This window comes from Leptidea sinapis, chromosome 30 (assembly GCF_905404315.1).
Source record: "Leptidea sinapis chromosome 30, ilLepSina1.1, whole genome shotgun sequence".
In the NCBI taxonomy this organism is placed as follows: Eukaryota; Metazoa; Arthropoda; class Insecta; order Lepidoptera; family Pieridae; genus Leptidea; species Leptidea sinapis.
Window position 1 is genome coordinate 3,273,721 of NC_066294.1, and position 22,757 is coordinate 3,296,477.

Genomic DNA, 22,757 nt, shown 5'->3' on the forward strand with positions numbered 1-22,757 from the left:
AGGTCCTTCCGAAAGGCTATCCATTATTAACATAATTAGCAAACTCACTAAAAAGAGGTATGTGTGTGTGCGTGTATGTGTATGAGTACGTGTGTGTGTTTTTTTTTTTCTTTTTTTTTTTAAGTATTTTTTAGTATGTCAAACTGTGCACAAGATTAAATAAATGTTAGTAATTGAATATTAAGTTTTAATTTTAAGAACATTTTCTGTATCTTCGTATTTTAATACTATTAGCCATGATTTTAAAGATTTTGTTAACGAGAATTTATTTACTTTACTTATATTTTTATTATATTTACTGAAGTAGTTGTAAGCGTATGCCGAACTAAATTCATACTGTGACTGAGCAAAGCCTGTTTTAGTGATTGGGGTACGAAATGTGTTTATTCTGTTATTATCATTAGAATTTATATTACTTTTTACATGAAATCTTGAAATTATTCCATAAATATATTGCTGACGGACACTAAGAAGTTTACTCTCTTCATGTAATTGGTTGGTTGGGTACCTAAACGGCTTATTGAAAATTGTTTTTAGTAGAGTTCTGTGCGCTCGTTCTAACTGAAGCATAAACGTTTTGCCAGCTCCACCCCACGCACAAATGCAATAGGTCATGATTGGAACACAGAGAGATTGATACACCATCATAGTTGTCTCGACTGGTGCCACGTCTCTTAGGTTTCTAAATAATGGAATGAGACGTTTTATTTTATTTTTTGTATTATAAATGTGGGCCGTCCAATTAAGGTGTTCGTCTAGCGTAACACCAAGGTATTTTATGGTTTCCTCTTTGGCTAGGATGTTACATTTACAATAAGATCGATTGTTTTTCCGGTTACAAGGATACGTGTGTATTGGGAGAGTAAATTGTCCGTCAGGATTATTTCTGTTGGAGATATTGAAGCACATATATTTAGTCTTAGCAGTATTGACAGTTAGTAAACTATTTTCCAGCCAAGACGTGATTTGGCTCAATCCTTCTTCAGCTAACGATTTCACGTAATCCCACTGATTTCCATGAAATAAAACCACAGTATCATCGGCAAAGCAAACGATACGTCCTGATGTGGGAGAAATCTTACAAAGAGGGTTGATGTAAGCTAGGAATAGTGTAGGGCCCAAAACACTACCCTGGGGAACTCCATAGTCAATGGTGATAAGATCACTAGTAAGATCGCCTATCTTAATACACTGCTGTCTTCCATTAAGATAATTTTTGAACCAGTCCAAAGCTATTCCTCTAATTCCAAAATTGGAAAGTCTGTTGAGTAAGATAGGAATTGAGACTGTATCGAATGCTTTTTGCAGATCTAGGAAAACGCCTATGCATTTATTGCCACTATCTAGGGTACTAGTGATATATTTAGTAACCTCAAGTACTGCATCCAGAGTAGATCGATTTGACCGAAAACCAAATTGGTTTTGCGCAAGTAGCTTGTATTTTTCAAGAAACTTGGTTAATCTGATATTAACTATTTTTTCCAAGATCTTACTAAAAACACTCAGCAATAATATGGGTCTATAGTTTGAAGCAAATTTTTTGTCACCACTCTTATGAACCGGAATTACAACTGCCTGTTTAAAAACCTCTGGGAAAATGCCACTAGAAAGACTTACGTTAATTAAATGAACAAGCGGTTCTAAGAGTAAATTCATAAATCTCTTAACAAAATAAGAGTTAATTTTATCATAACCTGGAGCACTTGCTGATTTAAGTTTGAGAATAATACATTTCACTTCGACAATATCAGTAGGGTATAGCATAAGAGATCCGAGAGGATTATTTGAGGCCATATCAGAGCAATCAATTTTGTGTTCGCCTAGTTTACTAAATATTGATGAGGCAAGGTTGTTACCAATATTAGTAAAGTATTTATTTACTTCTGCTAATGATTCTCTTAGGGTAGACTTAGTATTCAATAATTCAGTTGGGAGATCATTAGTAGTAGGTAAATTACAAATTTCTTTAATAGTATCCCAAGTACCTTTAGAGTTACCCGTGTTTTGTTCTAATTTTCCTCGTAAGTATTGCCGCTTAAGTGATTTCAACAGTGAGTTACAGATATTTCTATACCTAGTATAAGTTATCCTATTTAGATCGGATGGCGATTTTTTAGATACTTTGTACAGGCGATCTCTTTTCCTCATACACTTGATAATACTATACGTAATCCATGGTTTGATAGGTTTAAATTTCTTAGAGACAATTGAGATTAGCGTATTATTCGAAATTAATTCTTGAACATTTTTTACGAGATAGTTTGCAGTATAATTAGTATCGTTTGATTTATAAAAGCTTTCCAGGTCTAGTTTTCTTAAGCCTTCCTGCATGGCATCGTAGTCATATGTGTATTTAGTTTTGTATTTTAGCGAGGTATTAATTATTTTGTTGTTTAATTTAAGATTTAATAGAATAGGAGCATGATCTGTAATATGGGGTTCAAAGACAAATGTATGGGAATGTGTTATGTTCTTTATAGCAAAATGATCCAGACAACGCATTTCTCTCGTAGGGCAATCGATTGCTGGTACGAGGGCGTTGAGAGCAAGAATATTTTGGTATTCCTGGCTATAAGTGCAAAGACTATCCGGAAGAAGGTCTAGATTTAGGTCTCCCGTTAAAATAATTCGTTTATATTTAGCACTTTCTAAGAACTTACTAAAAGAATCTAAGAACGTCCGTGGATTTTTGAAGGCCGCGGGTCTATATATTGCTATAATATGAATATCGTTGTATGAAATAACAAGACAGTTAGCCTCCGAAATTGAAGTCTCAAAAGATGCAACGTTCAAGTAGGTGGCTATGTAAACAATAACTCCATCATTTTGATTATAGTTATTTTGTGTATGAGCACTTGAGTAGTCCGCGATAAGTGGGGGATTAATTACATGTTTTATCCAGCATTCAGTCAAAATAATAATGTCTGGTTTAAGTTTAAGACGGGTTATAAAAATAAGAAAATCGTCTAAATTCTTGTTAATACTTCTGATATTCAGTATATTAAGATATGTTGAGGTATTATCAATGCTCACTATGTAAGTGCTATGAAAGCCATCAATATTAGCCACTTGTGTACAAGACACCGTGGTATTTCGATTTATATCGGATGCTAAATTATTTTGAAAGGGATCGAACGTAAAGCTAGTTTTCTAGAGGCCAATTTGGGTATTATAAAATAGGAAGTTTTATATAAACCTATCAGTAATATGATTAATTTAGTAGCGTATAAAGTTTTTATTTTAATATAGTAATACTTACGTTGCAATGATTTCGTTATTAAGTATCTCAATGGGAGTGCACGAAATAATTTATATGAATGAATGTAAATATTGTTAAGTAAATCTGTGATGTGTATAATTTATATTTGAACATGTACTGAGTTTGCTAAGGAGACACCGTCAGTTGTCAGCGTCGCCGGTTGGGGTGAGGTGGGTGGGGGACGCGGGCACGTCCAGCAGACCGGTCGCCGGCAGTGCAGTGAGCTCCGTCAGTTGATGTTCGCTACGGATAAGCAACTTAAAAGATCGGTTTCTAAAATATTATCTATTTTCACATCTCTTTCATAATCTTCCCTTATTAATGTAACAGTTCTATTCACAACCTTTTCCGAGTCTAATTTAGTCACATGTTCACAAGCTTCTTCTAATATTTTTAGCATTTTTGCTGTGGTAAAGGGGGGTTCTGTATTGCGTCTTGCAGCATATCCCTTAATTTGAGCCCACATCAACTCAATACAAAAAACATTATATTCGCAATAGTAAGGCGGTAACCGTATAACTCTGTGCTCATGTTCTAACGCATCAGCTGCGCGTTCAACTACTGACTCTATAGATAAAATTGGCCCTCCATTTTGAGATTCACGATCGAAATAGTTGCAAAGACGTATAACGAACTCACGTGTCTGACTGTTTAGAACAGTTCTCTGTGTACGTTCGGCCATATCGACGAAATCCACAATAAAAGGCGTAAGCAGAGTCCAAATTAACTCCAAATTAATGAAATCTAAAGCCAGGTCAAAACTATATCACAATCGCAGTGCACTCACAATTTGTACTTTTCGAAGCAACGTCAAGTCAAAACTGCTTTCTTTTGCATTGAGCATTGACGCGAGTTTTCCGGAGGTTGTAGTTGTAGTGCTGGCCAGCGATCCTATGTGACTATTAGATTTCATTTTTAAAAATTTTGAATTTCGAAAAACAAATTCAGTGTTTTGTGGTAAATTAGTACACCAATAATTAGAATCTTATAAAAATAAAAAATAAATGTTCGCGAAACCCTAATATAGTTCAGAAATCAATGCAATAATAATACGAAACTTCATGAGTGGACAAACGTCAAAACGGCCATCATAGCGTGCCGTACATATTATAGTGAATATTATGTTCTCAGTTCTACGAAAATAAATAAATAAATAAAAATAAGCACCACGAAAGCAGTATATAGGAATCAGTATTTATCCGTGAAATGTTTCTTTATTTGGATTGTTGCTGTAGATAACAACACAATACAAACTCGACATCATTATATTTTTAATAGGTATCCGTTAAAACACAGAATAATTAGATAAAAACACTAAAATTAAGACGCGGTCCAATTTGACAGGAGACTAATGAACACTAAATTGTTTCAAAACGGTTTCACGGTCCAACTAATCCGTCTCTTTCGTATACTAAGTTTATGGTATGTGCTAAATTTTTGAAGCTAATTTAGAACCACTTCCTGACGTTCGATTGGGCTTAAATTTGGAATACACAAGATACTGTATATAAATCGTAGCACGATATATAATGTACTAGCTGACCCGACAGACGTTGTTCTGTTCATTATAAAAAAAACTCTTGCGGGTGGAATATTCCAACCAAATTTCAAGTCTCTACGGCTTATGGTTCCAGAGATATCGTGATGAGTGACTATATACGAGACTATATATAAATCTCTTATATATATATATATATATATATATATACATATATATTATAATCAACGGAGGATATCAAAAGAGAGTCACTATTACTTTGTCAGTCAGTCATTAGTGATGGTTTGGTGGGATATTAGATATGAAGGAGTGACTGAGCCATACTTTTGTGAAAAAGGTATCAGAACATCGGCACAAATGTATAAAGATACCTTTTTGGGAAGGTAGTGAAGCTCCTTAACAACACCATATTCAATAACCAAGAATGGTCCTTCCAGCTAAAATTCGGCGCAGAGTCATAAAGCTCGGTCTATGTAGTCTTGGTTGGAAACGAACGTTTCGGACTTCATCAGGAGGTCTACTCGCAAAATTGACAACGATACTTTCGGAACGATACGATAATACTCCGAATATATCGCAACTATCCTACTCTAACAAATGTTCGAATTCCTTATCGTTTATCGTTACCATAGACTAATATTTTGATGTCTTTACGATGTTAGTGTGAATGAAATATGTTCAAACCTAAACATTATCTGTGCTATGTCGCTGTTAAGTGTCAAGAGTCAAAACATAGTTTAGGCGCTAAGGACCATGCCAGACTCTGCACCACCAATTTGGTATTATTTACTCATAATGTAAATGTTAAAAAAACTTGTAATGAATATAATACGACCATTTAAAATTGAATAAACAATACAAAACTTGCGGATAATTCTCGTCGACTTCCTATTTCTCAGGCGGCCATTTGCATTATTTCTACGCATAAACGATCAACAAAATGACTTAAATGTCTTAGTTGTAAAAAAATCCTGTTAAATAGTAAATCACATATAATTATTTCAATAATATTTATTAAGTATGTATATTGTATGGCAAATATATATATATAAATATATATAAATATATATAAATAATAAATATATATAAATACACCTTGAAACGATAATAGCATCGACAGCCTAGAAGGCGTCGCTGAGATTATCGTAAAAGTGACGTTTGATTATTTGTGAAATTCGAATATTCGTCTCTGACATTTTCAACTAAGAGTAGGGTTAGGCCCGATAATATCGAATAATGTGTCGTTCGTTCAATCATCGTTTCGATATTGATTACGATGTAAGTAAGAGTAGGATTCGACACGACTAATGCCACGATTGATCGAATATCGATTTTAGGAGCAGGCCCCCAGAGCTGAAGACTGGCCGTCGTCTTGTCGCGATCTTAATCCAGCGTATTATGATTTATGGTCAGTTTTAGAGAGTACGGCTTGCTCTAAACGCCATGATATTTTGGTATCCCTTAAACAATCCGTACAATTGGCAGTAAATAATTTTCTCATGGAAAGAGTGCGTGCTCCTATGGATAACTGGCCTAAACGTTTAAAGGACTGCATTGCAGCCAATGGAGAACACTTCAAATAAGCTTTATATATTTTAAATTGTTCTATATTTATGTATTAAACTGACACACTGTAAAAGTAATAAATGTTATTTCCAATAGAAAATTTTATTACTCATTGTTGCAAAATTTATTGAAGTAGGCGTTACTTTGCGAAAATCCATAATTATCAAAATGATTTGAGTTTTCTTTAGTGTTCTGCCAATATTTGTCTCTAAACAATTCGACACGTGTTTCGCCTCAACACAAGGCATCCTCAGGACGTGTTGAATCGTCAAAATCTGGCACGAGACTAATATAATGTCTGTCTAAAATCAGTTTGATAATTTCTATGTTGCAGTATTTATGGCACGACTAGGTATAAAGATTTGTTTTGTTGGAATAACTACTAATGAGTTATTAATGAGTCAAATATGTATGTGGTAGACTTAGGTACATATAAACTCCACGATTACGATGGAATTTACAAAAATAAATTATTGGCGAGTTGCCAGCACGGGAACCGCGGATATAGCGTTAATAATCTTTGATCAATAATTGTTTGACAGTTTCGAGCTTCTATAAACATTGTGAGACGTATCAATCTCAGAGACAGGAAGGTCTCGCCACGACCAATGGCGTGCTTTATATTATTATAAGCGAATTCCAGGTAAACTGACGCATCAGGACGCATAAGTCCGATTTTCTAATCATTTAGCATACTGTTTTTTATGGAAGTAAGAGATACCAATGGTAGGCTCCCTTGCACAGGAAGCCGGCTCGATTATGGGTACCACAACGGTGCCTATTTCTGCCGTGAAGCAGTAATGTGTCAAACTTACTGTGTTTCGGTCTGAAGGGCGCCGTAGCTAGTGAAATTACTGGGCAAATGAGATGTCTCAAGGTGACGAGCGTATTGTAGTGAAGCTCAGAATTTTTGGGTTTTTCAAGAATCCTGAGCGGCACTGCATTGTAATGGGTAGGGTGTATCAATTACCACCAGCTGAACGTCCTGCTCATCTCGTCCCTTATTTTCATAAAAAAAAAGATCAAACGAGCATACGGGTCACCTGGTGTTAAAGTGATCACCGTCGCCCACATTCTCAAGAAAGTAGCCGTTTAGGAAGGTGTACGCGCTCCGGCGATCTTAACCAGATCGGCGGTTCATCTTGTGGGGGGCTACCAACACTTCGTCTTCCGGTACGTGGTCGCCATTCGAGGACTCTACTGTCATAACAGCTATCTGTCCGCCGAACTATGTGCCCTGCCCACTGCCACTTCAGTTTCGCAACCATCTGGGCTATGTCAGTGACTTTGGTTCTCCTACGGATCTCATTTTAAGGGTTACGTAGCCAAATGCCATAAAACGGAACCCTTACAGATTCATCATGCCTGTCTGTCCGTAAGTCACAGCCACTTTTTTCCGAAACTATAAGAACTATACTGTTGAAACTAGGTAAGTATATGTATTCTGTGAACTGCATTGCAGATTTTCACACAAAAATAGAAAAAAAATCATTTTTGGGCATCCCTATACTTAGAACTGAAACGAATAAATTTATTTTCATCAAACCCATGCGTGTGGGTTATTATGGATAGTTCTTCACTAATGATATTGAGGTTTCTAATATCATTTTTTTCTGAACCAAATAGTTTGTGCGAGATACACTTCCAAAGTGGTAAAATGGGTGTCCACCCCAAGTAACTTTAAAAAAAAAGAGAATGATAAATATAAAAAATAGTAGATTGTTAACCGAGGGTCGAAAGATTCAATGCCCGAGGTATTTAGACGCCCGAGCGCAGCGAGGTCGGCTATAGTCCGAATAGGAATTGATACTTTTACCCGAGTTAAGCACTCTACTTTTCATTTCGAATATGAGGAAAATAAAACTTGTTGTTTATCTAAGCACAGATTAGTATCCCGCCAATTTATGTCAACTTTTAAAATTTCAAATATGGAACTTACCGTAATTGTTGCGGTTTATTCCGCTCAAAGAAGTTTACGCTAAGTTCACACTGGCTGATTAGAAAGTCACATGGCCGCAGCTTTTTTTTTAATTAGTTCTTTTTTACATAGAACTCTTCACAGCAGTTCTATTTTTAAAGTTCATTCCGGCCCTTAGGTGGGAAGTAATTTCAATTTTTAGGTTCCCTCTCTATGGAGGGAAGCAGTATTTTCCACCGAATAATCAGATCAAAACAACATTACTTTCCGAGTATGAGTAATGAAAAATATATTATGATGTTCATTACCAGTTACACTGAAAATTGATTTGTACTATAATATCTAGTCAGTAGTTTTTTTTAATACGCCATAAATCGTTACAACGAACTACAAAAGCTTTTATATTATGTTATTTGCTGCTATGGAACCGTTCATGGGCAAGACCGACTCGCACTTGGCCGATTTTGATTCGATCGCGTGAAATAGTAGTGGAATACAATGGAAATAAATTACTTGTAACGAAAATAATGTACCTACATAATGTTTTAGTCACAATTTGATAAAACTTAAGCAAAGTGCTGATTACTAGCGCCATCTAGCTAACCAGTGCTGCTCGTCTAATGGGACGAACAAATGATGTCATCTTGTTATACGGACACTATAACGGCCGTTCCCAATATACTATCTACAGATAGGGATAAATTAATACCTTCTACTGTCAGTAATTAGCTGCCAATAATCTGAAGCTGTGCCAATATACACCATAAGTCGTTCTTATCGCCTTATATTAGGACGCGTGAATTGCAATTTCCATGCAAACTTCTATCGCTGGTAAGCTATACGTCGTACCATTGACAGACAGCGTGTACGGATAAGTTTACCGTCGATAAGTTTATCAGGGCAGAAAAGTCAACGATAGTTATGATAATTATCTCAAATATTTGGAATGGCCGTTACACATCAATTTATCTATCTATCTATAGATTTTAAACAAATCAGTTTACATTTCATTGATATGTTCTTACTTGTGGACAATCTCCGATGTAGTGTCCCTTCTTGAAGCAGAGGTGGCACATGTACGCCGGTGGCGGAGGCCTAGCGGGCCTGCGGAGCGACAGGGCTGCCAACTGTTCCGCGAGCGAGTTGGTGTCGTCTGACGGCGCCTGGATGGATCCTGGCGCTGCGGTCGGGAGAGGACCCCATACCGACCCTGGAATCCACTGGAAACATAAAAGATTACTTTTATCATTTTAATATTACATGAACAACTTTTTTACTCAGATAATTTATTTATGTCTAGATAGAGACTCTTGCTGTCAGACATCCGAGAAAAACAGGCCATATAGAGGTTAGTGCTAGAGTTAAATTTATTCGACGTTTTCACAGCTTTGATAGTATATCTAGAAATATAAAAGATTCTAGGCTTCTTTACATAAAAATCTGTGTCTTGGATACGACTTGGATTAAGATAAATTTAGTAATACTAAATAAAAATAATGTATTTAGACTTTGGGGACGGTTTTCGAAAAAAAATTTACATTACCGCTATAGTATGATGTTTAACATTTTGACTTTTACTTCTAACCCTTTCACAATAAATAAATATTTAAAAAAAGATTGAATTTACTTATTAATTTATTTACTCAAGGTCCACCAACTCAGAATACACAATATGTCAATTCATAAAATTGTAACACAAAGTTCTAAAATCGTGTTCCTGCAATTACAGGTGAACACATCATGCACATAAACATACAAACGATTTAGTTCATAATAATTATATAAAAGTACATTGAACTTCTATACGCGAACTCCAAAACTAATGAACTGATTTTGATGGGGATTACTTCATGGAATGCAGTTTAGTCCAACTTGAGAGATGGGATAGTTTTTATTTCGATTTGGGACCCTTATTATAAATTTTATTCCCAATATTTGTTTTGTATGGACATATTTTCTATGAGATAAATTTTTGACGCACGGTTTGACAGTTCTGCTTTGAAACAATTTCATTACGTCATCAGGGAGCATATTTTGCGAAATAATACTTAATGTTATGAAATTCTTATTATTAACAAATTCATTAAAAAAAACAGTACTTTATATATTACTAGCTAATACCCGCGACTTCATCCGCGTACACACATGACTAAGCACGTAGTACTCATAAAAATCTTTATTTCTTATGACAAATCTTAGGATTGTTTTAAATTTTATTTTAGCTAAAATAAAGTTTATATTTTACCTGCTGAGAAAGTTGGAAAGATATAAAAATTCTAAATCTGATTTCTGAACGACGGACGGGGGGACACATCAGAGGAAAAACAAAAATGTTGTTTTTATTTCATTTCAAGCATTTTCACCTTTTTAACCTTCTCAGGACTTCCACAAATAATTAAAGACCAAAATTAGCCAAATCGGTCCAGCCGTTCTCGAGTTGTAGCGAGACTAACGAACAGCATTTCATTTTTATATATATAGATGTACAGAATAGCGTCTGTCGGGTCAGCTAGTGTATTTATCTTTGAATGTATATGCCTAGTTTAGCGCTAGATATTTTATGTGAAAGTGTGTCAATGACAAAAAAACCAGCCTTGCATCGTCCAACGGTGTCATATTAGTAACCTTTTGATGGGTTATAACAGCTGGTCGTCCGATAATAATCAAAGTGCGATGGCTGCCCGATTAAACAAATACCACCGCGACGGAGCTCGCTGATTGGCTAAATTGGCTGCGCCTGCGCATACGTTAGTGGAATTATTGGTCATACCGATTCGTTCTGTTTTTGAAATTAGATCACTTAGGCGGTTTCTGTCATACAAAATTTAATCTTTAGGTTTTGCTGCCTTAAATTCGTATCTTGCTCTCAAGGGACCCTGAGTCAAATCTCCTCCTTTTTCCAACCAAATTTGTCATAAAATATCAAACAGCGTAAAACTGCCAAACACAAATATTTAATTTAATATTTCACGATTTAATATTTCACCATTTAGCTTGGCGTTATTTAAGTGTTAAACATTTCACACTATGAGTGTCGTCAGTTACTTTTTGAGCTATAAATAAACTGGATTCAAATACCTCGTATAGTAATTAATGTCCTTAGACCTAGCGTAACAATCTACTATTTCACACCTCTTGCTCAGTGGATGTGTGAAAATACCTTTAAGTTAAAAGAAGAACAAAAAAGGCCTAAGGCCCGTCGGGGACCCAGTGCTCTGTGAACGGCTGGATCACTTGGGGTTGCGTAGAGACGTGGCTTCATTGTGTGTTTTCTACCGCATCTATCACGGGCAGTGTTCCGAAGGGCTGCTTCACCTGACTCCTGCCGTCGAATTCCTCCTTCGCACGACACGTCACAAATTAGGATATCATCCCCACCATCTGGATGTGTGGCGGTCCTTCACAGTGCGGTTTTCAAGGAGCTTTCTTCCACGTACCACAAGGCTGTGGAATGAGCTTCCTTGTGCGGTATTTCCGGGATGATACGACATGGGCACCTTCAAAAAAAGCGCGTACACCCTCCTTAAAGGCCGGCAACGCTCCAGTGATTCCTCTGGTGTTGCTAGAGAATGTGGCGGTGATCACTGAACACCAGATGACCCATATGGTCGTTTGTCCTCCTTTTACATAAATAAAAACATAGGGCATAACAGGCGTTCAATAGTACTATTGTACAAATGAATAACATGCTTATTACAAATATTTGAAGCCCTTTTTTTAATGCTTCGCGGAAGATGTGAACGTAAGAGTTTTCATCTCTGGAATAGAGCCAACTGGGCCGAACTTTTGTCATTTACTATGTACTGGTAAAAATGCGTTCGGAAAACACGTTATAAAAATACATATCTAACATGTTCATAATTAGTTTTTTGTTTGAATATTGAATACTTTGAAGGAAATTACTAATTACCTTCCTACAAACTTTTTGTATTTTAAAGTGTTAAAATAGATAAAGTATGTCTGTATATCCTTCAGAGAAAGACATAAGCCATGGTGGACTTTTCTGTAGACCTAATAATATAAGATATACAATATCACAATTCATTATTTTGTTATATCGAAAAGACTCAAGCAGCGTTTTCGTTGAAAGCTCCCAGACGGCTCATTTTTTCCGACACTTCCAACAAATACCATTAATGCATACAAAAACTTGACAAACTATATCATCATCTACATAATCAGCCGGAAGACGTCCACTGGTGGTCACAGGCCTCTCCCAAAGATTTCTATCGACGATCGACAATCGGTCCTGCGCTGCCCTCATCCAACGTATTCCGGTCCATCTTCTGGGGGGCCTACCGACACTGCCTCTTCCGGTACGTGGTCGCCATTCGAGGACTTTACTGCCCCAACGGAGGAAAAAAAAACAAAAAAAAAACAATCAAACAATATACTTACTAAATTCAAATTCAAATATTTTTATTCAAAATAGCACTCATTATCACTTATTGAACGTCAAAAACTACCACCCATTAAAAATAGACTGCCTCTGAGCTGAGAAGAACGGGCGTAAGAAACTCAGCGGGCTTTTTTTTCTTATAAAAATATGGATTACAATGTAATATCGTACAATAAACATTTATAATTAAAGAGACTGAGGATGATCACTCCGTTCCTAGTCTGTGGTATCATTAAGAAAATCAATTATGTTATAGTAACCTTTCCCACACAAACGTTTTTAACAAAAATTGTTTTAAATTTCGTAACACATCTGTTTTGAACATTTTCTGGGATCATATTGTAGAAGCATATACATCGCTCAATAACAGACTTACTAACTCAACTTAGCCGAGTAGTACGTATAACAAGTTTATGTTTGTTCCTCGTGTTAACATTATGATTATCACAGTTTCTAGCAAATTCCTTAATGTGCTTTTGAACATAATATAGAACATGGAGTGCTGTTCTCATCTCTGGGCGGGTGCTCCCCAGTACCAGCTTCTTCCATTTGGTCAAATGATACATACAACTACAAGCACGGCACGAATCATCAAATTTTCAAAATTTCAAATTCAAATATTTTTATTCAAAATAGGATGTGAAATCACTTATTGAGTCAAAAAAAAACTACCACCCATTCCAAAATGAATGCCTCATGACAGGCCTGAGAAGAATGGGCGCAACAAACTCAGCGGGCTTTTTTTTTAATCAAAAATATGTTTTACAATTAAAGTAACAAAGTAACATTGTACAATTAAACTTATTATTTAATAGTCTGAGGGCGGTCGCTCCATTCCCAATCTGTGGTATCATTAAGAAAGTCATATATGTTATAGTAACCTTTACCACACAAACGTTTTTTAACAATTATTTTGAATAACGTAATACTTTTGTTTTGAACGTTTTCTGGGTTCTTGTTGTAAAAGCATATACATCGCCCCACAAAAGACTTACTAACTCGACTTAGCCGAGTAGTAGGCATCATCAGTTTATGTCTGTTCCTGGTGTTAACATTATGGTTATGACAGTTTCTGACAAATTCACTTATGTGCCTATGAACATACATTACATTATCAAGAATATATTGAGAAGCAACAGTCAAGATGTTAATTCTTTGAATTTTGTTCTCAATGATTCTCTAGGACCTAGGTTATAAATAGCGCGAATAGCTCTCTTTTGCAGCACAAATATTGTATTAATATCGGCAGCGTTGCCCCATAGCAATATATCATAGGACATAATACTACGGAAATAACTAAAGTATACTCGACGATCGACGATCAAGTCATCTCCGATCGGCTTGATTCTTTAGCATTGCGTAGAGATGTGGGTTCTCTCTGCATCTTCTACCGCATTTATTACGGGGAGTGCTCAGAGGAGCTGTTCGGGTTGATTCCAGCGGCCGAATTCCACCACCGGAGATTACGTTCAAAGTACCATCCGCATCACGTAGACGTCTGGCATTCCACAACCGCGCGTTTTTGTAGAAATTTCTTGCCTCGCACAGCCACTTTGTGGAATCAACTACCGGCGGCGGTCTTCCCGAACAGATACGACTTAGGGACCTTCAAGAAAAAAGCATACTCCCTTAAAGGCCAGCAACGCATTTCTTGACACACCTGTTGTTGCGGATTTCCATGGGCGGTTGCCTCACCTCTCCCCATCCCGTGAGCCTCTTGCCCGTTTGCCCCCTCTGATAAAAAATGAACATTATCAAGAATCTTATGAGAAGCAGAAGTCAAAATGTTTATTTCTTTAAATTTTCCTCTCAATGATTCTTTAGTAAAGTAAAGTAAAGTATGCATTTATTCATGACAACACAAGAAATTATATACACAGTAAAATTAAAAAATTAAAAATAGTATGTCATGAAAAGGACACCCACTCAGCATTTTTCTTTAGGACCTAGATTATAAACAACGCGAATAGCCCTCTTCAACTACTTAACCTTCCTCGAGAACCACGCTATCAATTGGTGAAAACAGCATAAAAATCGGTGCAGTAGTTTTGAATTTATCGCGAATAGACAGACAGATGCAGCGTAGGACTTTATATTATGTAGTAATTGTATTGTTTCAAATTCGGAACAGTAAAAGTACGTAGGACCGTAGGACGTAGTAGCGAGAAGAAGCTAGTTTGATTATAATTGTAATGTTACCCGAAGCGTGTTGTGTTACGAATACGTTTCAGCTTCCTCTCTCAAAGACGAGAGCCGTCTTCGTCACATAAATAAATTAATTTTGTTCTCTTGTTACCAAAGCGAGCGAGGCACCGACGCGGCGCTGTTTTGACATGTAACACCTGTTTTGTGTTACTTTATGACACAGATAATCTAAGCTTTTTATGACGTTGTTTTTATAGTTTGCCAAATCGCAAAGTCAACCTAGCGAAACACTCTAAGAAAAAAAGCGATTGTATGAAACGTGCAGTCATTGATAGATTGACAGATGACGGCTATAATCTTATAAAAAATGGAGATAGCAGAAATCCACTACGTTTTAAGCAACTGTTCGCTTTCAAACTTAGCCGGATTATACTTCGTTGCCATATTGTAATTACTATTTCAAACTTATGTCAAATCTCAATGCACGTTTCATACTAAACTAAATTTCGAAGTACCGCCTCGTCGTATTAACATCCTCTTTGCAAAAAGTAATTGTTCGCTCTGCACGCCACAAATTAGGCTATCATCCCCACCATCTGGATGTAAAGCGTTCCCCTACAGTGCGGTGTTCAAGGAACTTTCTTCCACGTATTTAAAAGCTGTGGGATGAGCTTCCTTGTGCGGTGTTTCCAGAACGCTATGAAATGGGTACCTTAAAAAAACCTTCCACAAAGGTTGGTAAAGCCGCTGTGATTCCTCTGCTGTTGCAACAGAATGTGGGAGGCGGTGATCACTTAACAACAAATGACCCGTACGCCCTCTTGTCCTCTTTAAATAAAAAGTACCCTTTGTTGAGGTTGAGTCCAACCGTATGTTATACCAGACCACTCAGAAAGTTTTGCGAGAGAAGTTTTTATGTATGCAGCCCAGCTGGCTAATTGTAATCTTTTATAAATATGTGATTATTTAAGAGTAATAATACCATCGTTCGATTGTCAAATACCCCTCCAAATTTCTTATTATTTTTTTATGTTTTCAAATGTGGCTTAAACCAGGCCGAGTCATTTGATCGACTTCAAATGGCGTTTATGGATGAAGGCCCTTCTAAAGCAACCAATTTTTTTAAATTAAGGGACGAGACGAGCAGGACGTTCAGCGATGGTAATTGATAAGCCCTGCCCATTACAACGCAGTGCCGCTCAGGATTCTTGAAAAACACAAACATTCTGAGCGGCACTACAACTGCGCTCGTTAATTTGAGACACAAGATGTTAAGTCTCATTTGCCCAGTAATTTTACTAGCTACGGCGCCCTTCAGACCGAAACACAATAATGCTTACACATTACTGCTTCACGGCAGAAATAGGCGCCGTTGTGGTACCCATAATCTCCTAGCCATATATTATATAGCCTCTAACATCCATTTAAGGTGATTTTTTGTTTCTTAATTCTTTCTGAGTACCCCACCCCATGTATATATCAGAAGGTTGCATATCATAAGTTTGCAGTAATCAATAATAGAAACTTAGATGGTGAAACTTAAGTAATCACCATGCGAATTTAATGAAAATGCATAGATAATTTATACGTCTAGATAGAGCCTCTTGATGCTAGACAACCGATGAAAACAGGCCAGGTTTATTACTTCAGTGTGTGTGACAAGCTACGTTTTCACAGCTGTGACTTAGTGACCATAGACTGTGACAGCTGTGAAAACGTTGAAAGAAATAGCGGTGAACTGTTACCCTCTATTTTCAGCAACGCACACTTAAACAGTGTTATATATATCGCGAGTGTAAGACGTAGTGTCACATGCACACTAAAGTAGTAAACCTGGCCTGTTTTCATGCGTTGTCTTACAGTAAGAGGCTCTATCTAGATCTATAAATAATTTAAGCTACAACTTATACTTGACTGAGATATTACTGTATATGTCAAAGTTTTTTTTAATAATCTTTCTCGACATTTTGTATTTTGACACTGTCATTATGTGACACCTGTCATAATGAGACACCTGTCATGTTACAATTAGCCGCCATAATTTTATTTTACGAAGACCAATAAAGTAACACAGATATTATTTTGGTGTAGTCGGTCATTTACCTCGAAGTGTGGAACAGGTGAGTTTCATATGTTTGTTGTAGTTTTATATTTAGCTGACATGTACCTGCAACCTGTCTTCAAACAGTTTATATGAAGGTATCATATTTTAGCAGACCTGGGCTTCAAAGGTTCCACTACCCAAAGAAAATAGAACGTTTTTTGAAAAATATTCCTAGTCTTGCCATAGATTGTTACAAGAAAAGATATTTTTTCTATTGCATAATTTATTAATTTTTATCTATTTTAGATGTACCAACAATAACTCAACATTAACAATAATTGATTTGACCTTACATACTAATTCTATGTTGGTTATTCCAATTAGGTACATTATTCATCTTAATTCTAGAAACTATACAATGTAAATAATTTTAATGTGATAAGTATGAAATTACAAAAATAAAAGTAATACTTAATAAATGGTTAACAATCTTATAATACAAACTATAATCTTCCGTGGTCGTGATTTTTTCTAAAACTTTTTTTCTATATGACGTAAAAGTGTCGTGAAAAATGTCAATATTGTGATGATCATTGATAATAAATTTGTAAACAAACACTTGGTTTTAATTTTTCCCCGTCCCTTTAGAAAATATAATAGATACCAAAAGAGGTTTTAATAATTTGAGACTATTACTGGCAATTAAGTTTTGTGGTGCTAAAAAAGTTTATTCCAAATTCAAATTTAAGATATAGTCGGGCTTTAACAAAAACTGCAGTTAATTGCGTATCGTGGCGGGAATCGTTGAAAGTTAGTATTAACTCTAAATCATATTTTTTAGATAGATAATTGGACGTATTTCCTGAAAAACGTTTAGCCACAAACATCACATTTTAAGGAATTCGTGTTTGAAGAGTATTAAATATTAGTCTATTCCATACATGTGGGTTGGGCTGGTTGATTGTTGGTTGGTTTTAAGTCATGATGTCATTTAAAGAGTGACAGTAGGGCTGCCATTTTTTGTCAATCCGTTAATATGAATCACGTGACCAGTTTTGTGTTCTTAACTCAAATTGAACATGATTATGGTTTGGAACTTTTTCTGGAATTACGTATAATTGTTGTCGGATTGTTGTCCTATTTCCTTGCATTTTTGAGTCTTGATATGATTCTTTAACGGTCTCTAAAATGGTTGATAGTAGTCAATGTTTTGTGCCCCAGAGGCTTAATGTGGTTCGTCTACTGTCTAAAGGACTTGACAACGATATCAAGAGACTGGTTCCGTCAGAAGATACCCTGGGTCTTCCAGAAAACCATGCACACAAACTCGAGACCGCTTCCTGGTGAACGATTGAGAAATCGCAAATCTTCTTATGTAGACCTCAAAAATACTGTGGAGGAAGGGCACGGTGTGCAAACCAGCTTATGGACTGTCAGGACGAGATTTCTCGCTGCCAATATATGCAGTCGCCGTCCAGCCCCTAAATTACTCCGCGAGCACAGACTATAAATTATCTTTCTATTCTACATTTAGAAATCCTCGATATCCTCCGTACCTTCCGGACCTGACCCCAATCGACTTCCATTTTATAAAAATGCCTTCATTGAGCTTATTGAGTCCAGGTCCCGGAGTTCTACAGCAAAAGGCATAAATGATCTTCTTGTAATATGGAAGAAAATAGTATAGATATAAGGAAAATAAAATCAAAAATGTTTGAATTTTTCAGTACAAAATGGTTATTTCATACTTTAACCCCCTATCTATTCAACAAATTTATGTTAATATAATTTAGATGATGCCAAATTTATTTTTAAATTTGTTTGATTATGAGTCAGCATGAAAAAATACATACAACTTCAGAATTTCACCTATCTACGATCAACAGTTACTTTTGTATCGCGATATAATTTAACAAAACTGTCGCAGTCATACGTTGTCCCAAGCACAAACACGTGTGTGCTGTGCTGTACGGCCAACAACCCATTTTTAAAGGTTCATTAGTCTTAGGAGTATGAACTATTTTAAGTGTAGTATGTTATTTTAAGTCCTAACTTAGGACCAATATAAAATAAGGATAATTTGATTTGAATTTGAATGAATTTAATGATATTGTTTGATTGAACCCGGATGAACGAAAAGAGTTCAGATCAAAGTAACAAGAATAATAGAGTTAGCGTGTAAGAAGACGAAAGGACGAAAGACAATAAAAAATGGCGGGACATCTGTTAATAACTTATATCTTTAAACGATCTATTCTTGTTTATCTTAATATATATAAATTACGTGACACGTTGTTTGTCCGCGATGGACTCCTAAACTAATGAACGGATTTAAATGGGGATTACTTCATGGAGTGCAGTTAGGTCCAACTTGAGAGATAGGATACTTTTTATTTCGATTTGGGACCCATAATTATTTTTATTTTCAACTAGCTGACCCAGCAAACGTTGTATTGCCATATAAAGTAATAAGAAAATTTCAATAATTAAAAAGTTTGGGGTATAAAGATAGATGACGACCGATTCTCAGACCTACCAAATATTATCAAATTGTACATAAAATGTATCGTACTTCAATATTTAATATTCGATTGCCATAATTGTAATATAAGACAATTTGAAGTGGTGTGTATTTTTAATGCTGAATCATAATGAAATAAAAATAAAAAAAATTATTTCAATTTGATTTCTGAACGACTGGGGACATCAAAGGAAAAACAAAATTGTTGTTTTTATTTAAATCCGAGCATTTTCATATATATTCACCTTTTAAACCTTCTCTAGACTTCCACAAATAAGTTCTCGAGTTTTAGCGAGACTAACGAACAGCAATTCATTTTTATATTTTCAATATTTGTTTTGTATGGACATATTTTCTGTGAGATAATTTATTGACGCACGGTTTGACAGTTCTGCTATGATACAATTTCATTATAACAACAAGGAGCATACGTTACGAAATAATTCTTGATGTTATGAAAAATTATTGACAAATACATAAAAAACAGTATTTTATTTATTATGCACAGTACAACGTCTGTCGGGTCAGCTAGTTAATTATATATATAATCTGAATCTCGGAAACGGCACCAACGATTTTCATAAAATTAAGAAATATACAGGGGATTTTAGGGGCGATAAATCGGTCTATCTAGGTTTCAATTTTAAGAAATGTAGTAGTATTGTACATTCTTCAAATTAGTAAAATTCTTAAAAATTTGTAAAATGTTGTTTCGAGCTAATGTTCATTTGTCGAAATGAGTGAATCTAATGAAAAAACTCAATATTTTAAAATTTGCGACGTTCATGCACCTAATGCAGTGTCAGTAAAGTACAGACTGTGGCCAAACCCAAGGAAACTCTGAATAGAGTGATTGTGGTTTTAAGGTAGAATTTGAAAAGCCTTGTTCCTTGGAAGCTTTTATCGCTGAGCACAACCTTTGAGACTGGTCTCTGCTAATGATGAGATTAATGCAGAAGGTTGAGAGAAAGTGGCCGGAACTGTCACGATAAGGCTAGAATTAACGCTAGACGTCTTTAGCAACACAGTAAAAATTATAGAGTTAGGCTAGAAGGTGTTAATCATTATCATCAGCCGGAAGACGTCCACTCCTGGACAAAGGCCTTCCCCAAAGATCTGCACAACATCCAATGTATTCCAGCGATCTTGACCAGATCGTCGGTCCACTGCGTATTCCGGTACGTGGTCGCCATTCGAGGACTTTTCTGTCCCACCGGCCATCTGTACGTCGAACTATGTGCCCTGCCCAATGCCACTTCAGTTCCTATCATTTGGGCTTTGTCGGTAACTTTGGTTCTTCTACGGATCTCCTCATTTCTAATTCGATCTCGCAGGGAAACCCTCCATTACCCTCTGAGCGATTATGAGCTTTCTCATCAGGCCCACGTCTGCGTACCTTAGATCTTCACTGGCAACACACACTGGTTGAAAACTTTCGTCTTCAGACACTGCGGTATTTTGGATGAGATTATTTTACGGAGCTTCCCGAACGCTGAAGAAGGTGTTAATCTATCTGCTATATATCTGACCTCCATATTACCACCTGTTTCGGTCTAAAAGCAAAGAAACTTTTCCTCCAACCAATTAATAACGCGGAAAATTGTCATGTAACATGACTGCGTCTGATACAAACCAAGCCGGTTTAAATTTGACGTTTATTACCGGTTAAAATTAGAAACCGTGGCAGAAAGTTTCTTGCAAACCGAATAGATAAATGCAATAATTAATTTTGAAACATAAATTAAATAACAATGTATATTTATATCTGTAGAGCCTTTCATACCTTTTAAGTCTTAAAATTCGCCTCTGAGTAGCCTTAATAATGGATTTTGTTCTATACTCTCAACTTTTGGAAATTATTTTAAGTTGATGAATTTGAGATTACACAAATAAAACTGAAAACAAAATTTTATGAACGATGCGGGACTGATGTAGCCACAGTCTGAGAGTTGAACAAAGCATACAAGATTTTATCAATGATACGTCACTCGAACGGTTGGCTCAGTTGATAAGAGCGCTCGCACGGAACGCGAGAGTTCGCGGGTTCGAGTCCCGCATCGTTGACATAATTTTGTTTTCAGTTTTGTTTGTGTAATTAATCCCAAAAGTGAGGGTTATTATTTTAAAATATAACAAATTGTTTAGATTTGCATGAGCGACATCTCAAGTCAATTTCCTAATATGCAAATATTGGGGTTGAGCAGGTTATCAACTGCAAAGTAGATCCTGTAGATGAAGCCACAACCTGAGAGTTACACAAAGTTTAAGAACGCGAGAGTTCGCGGGTTTGAGTCCCGCATCCTTCATAAAATTTTGTTTTCAATTTTATTTGTGTAATTAATCCCAGAAGTGAGGGTTGTAACTTTAAAAACATAACAAATTGTTTTGAATTTGGGATTCATAAAGTTTATTTTGAAGAGTAAGTGATGTTTTTTTAATAGTTATAACTTATAAACGTTATTTAATCTATCATGCTATTATTAAACATGTTTGTCTGTTCGTCAGTCGTCACACATAGTAAGTATTTGTGCAATAACTGTACCTATTTTGGTTGGCCATATTCACACTAATAGTTAGGTATACCTTTGGTTCTTGCTACTGTGCTCTTGTCGCTTTGGGCTAAAAGCACGGATGAGGGGCCAAAGTTGATCCCAGACCTATATTTCCACTAGAAGTGTAAATAAATGTTACCTGATCGTTGTGGTCATGAGTCAGATATAGCCAACCAAGCAGCGCCTGCGAGCACCCATCACCTTCCCCGCGACCGCGCCACTGCGGCAGTTCACCGCCGATGTCTGTCGGTGACATCGCCGCATCGATACAACACCACTATCGACAAACCCAACACCACTATCAATAATCCCAACACTAGCCGCAAATATTTAAAACTGTTACAATGCAACTCAAGGAACACGACAAATTTTCGAATTTGGAATTAGAAGCTGGTCACGAATAAGTGTCAATATTTGGAATAAGCGGCTGGGTTCTAATCGCGATTCTATTAAATTTCAAATTTGGAACGAACAGCTGGGCTTAGATCGGCAAAGCAGTCACGATTAGATTTCGAATTTGGAATGCCTCACGCGTTAAACAGGGCATGAAAGCGTTGCCCGGGTGTTTGTGGAGTATTTTTAGATCCCGCGTAAGGCGGGATGCGCGCGCGCCGTCTGCTGTATGACTAGCGGTAGCGAACCGCCAACGCCGGCCGCTCCTTGAGATGAGAGATGAAAATAGGGACGTCGGGAAACTGATTGTATCGATAAAGGCATAATTAGAATAACGATAGAAGTTAAAAAGATACTTTTCATTTTTTTTTATTATAATAAGGGACGAGACGAGCAGGACGTTCAGCTGATGGTCATTGATACGCCCTGCCCATTACAATGCAGTGCCGCTCAGGAATCTTG

At 36.3% G+C, this 22,757-nt stretch overlaps 1 protein-coding gene across 1 annotated transcript in view; it reads right to left on the reverse strand.

The window, feature by feature from the left end:
* LOC126973924 (zinc finger CCHC domain-containing protein 24-like) overlaps positions 1–22,517 on the reverse strand; it is a 36,452-nt gene extending 13,935 nt beyond the window's left edge. The window contains exons 1-2 of the mRNA XM_050821298.1: positions 22,042–22,517; positions 9,267–9,461 (exon numbers count right to left, since the gene is read on the reverse strand). Of these exons, the coding sequence (XP_050677255.1) occupies positions 9,267–9,461; positions 22,042–22,158 (312 nt within the window). The 5' untranslated portion in view covers positions 22,159–22,517. The remainder of the gene's footprint in view (positions 1–9,266; positions 9,462–22,041) is intronic.
* Between the last annotated feature and the right edge of the window lie 240 nt (positions 22,518–22,757).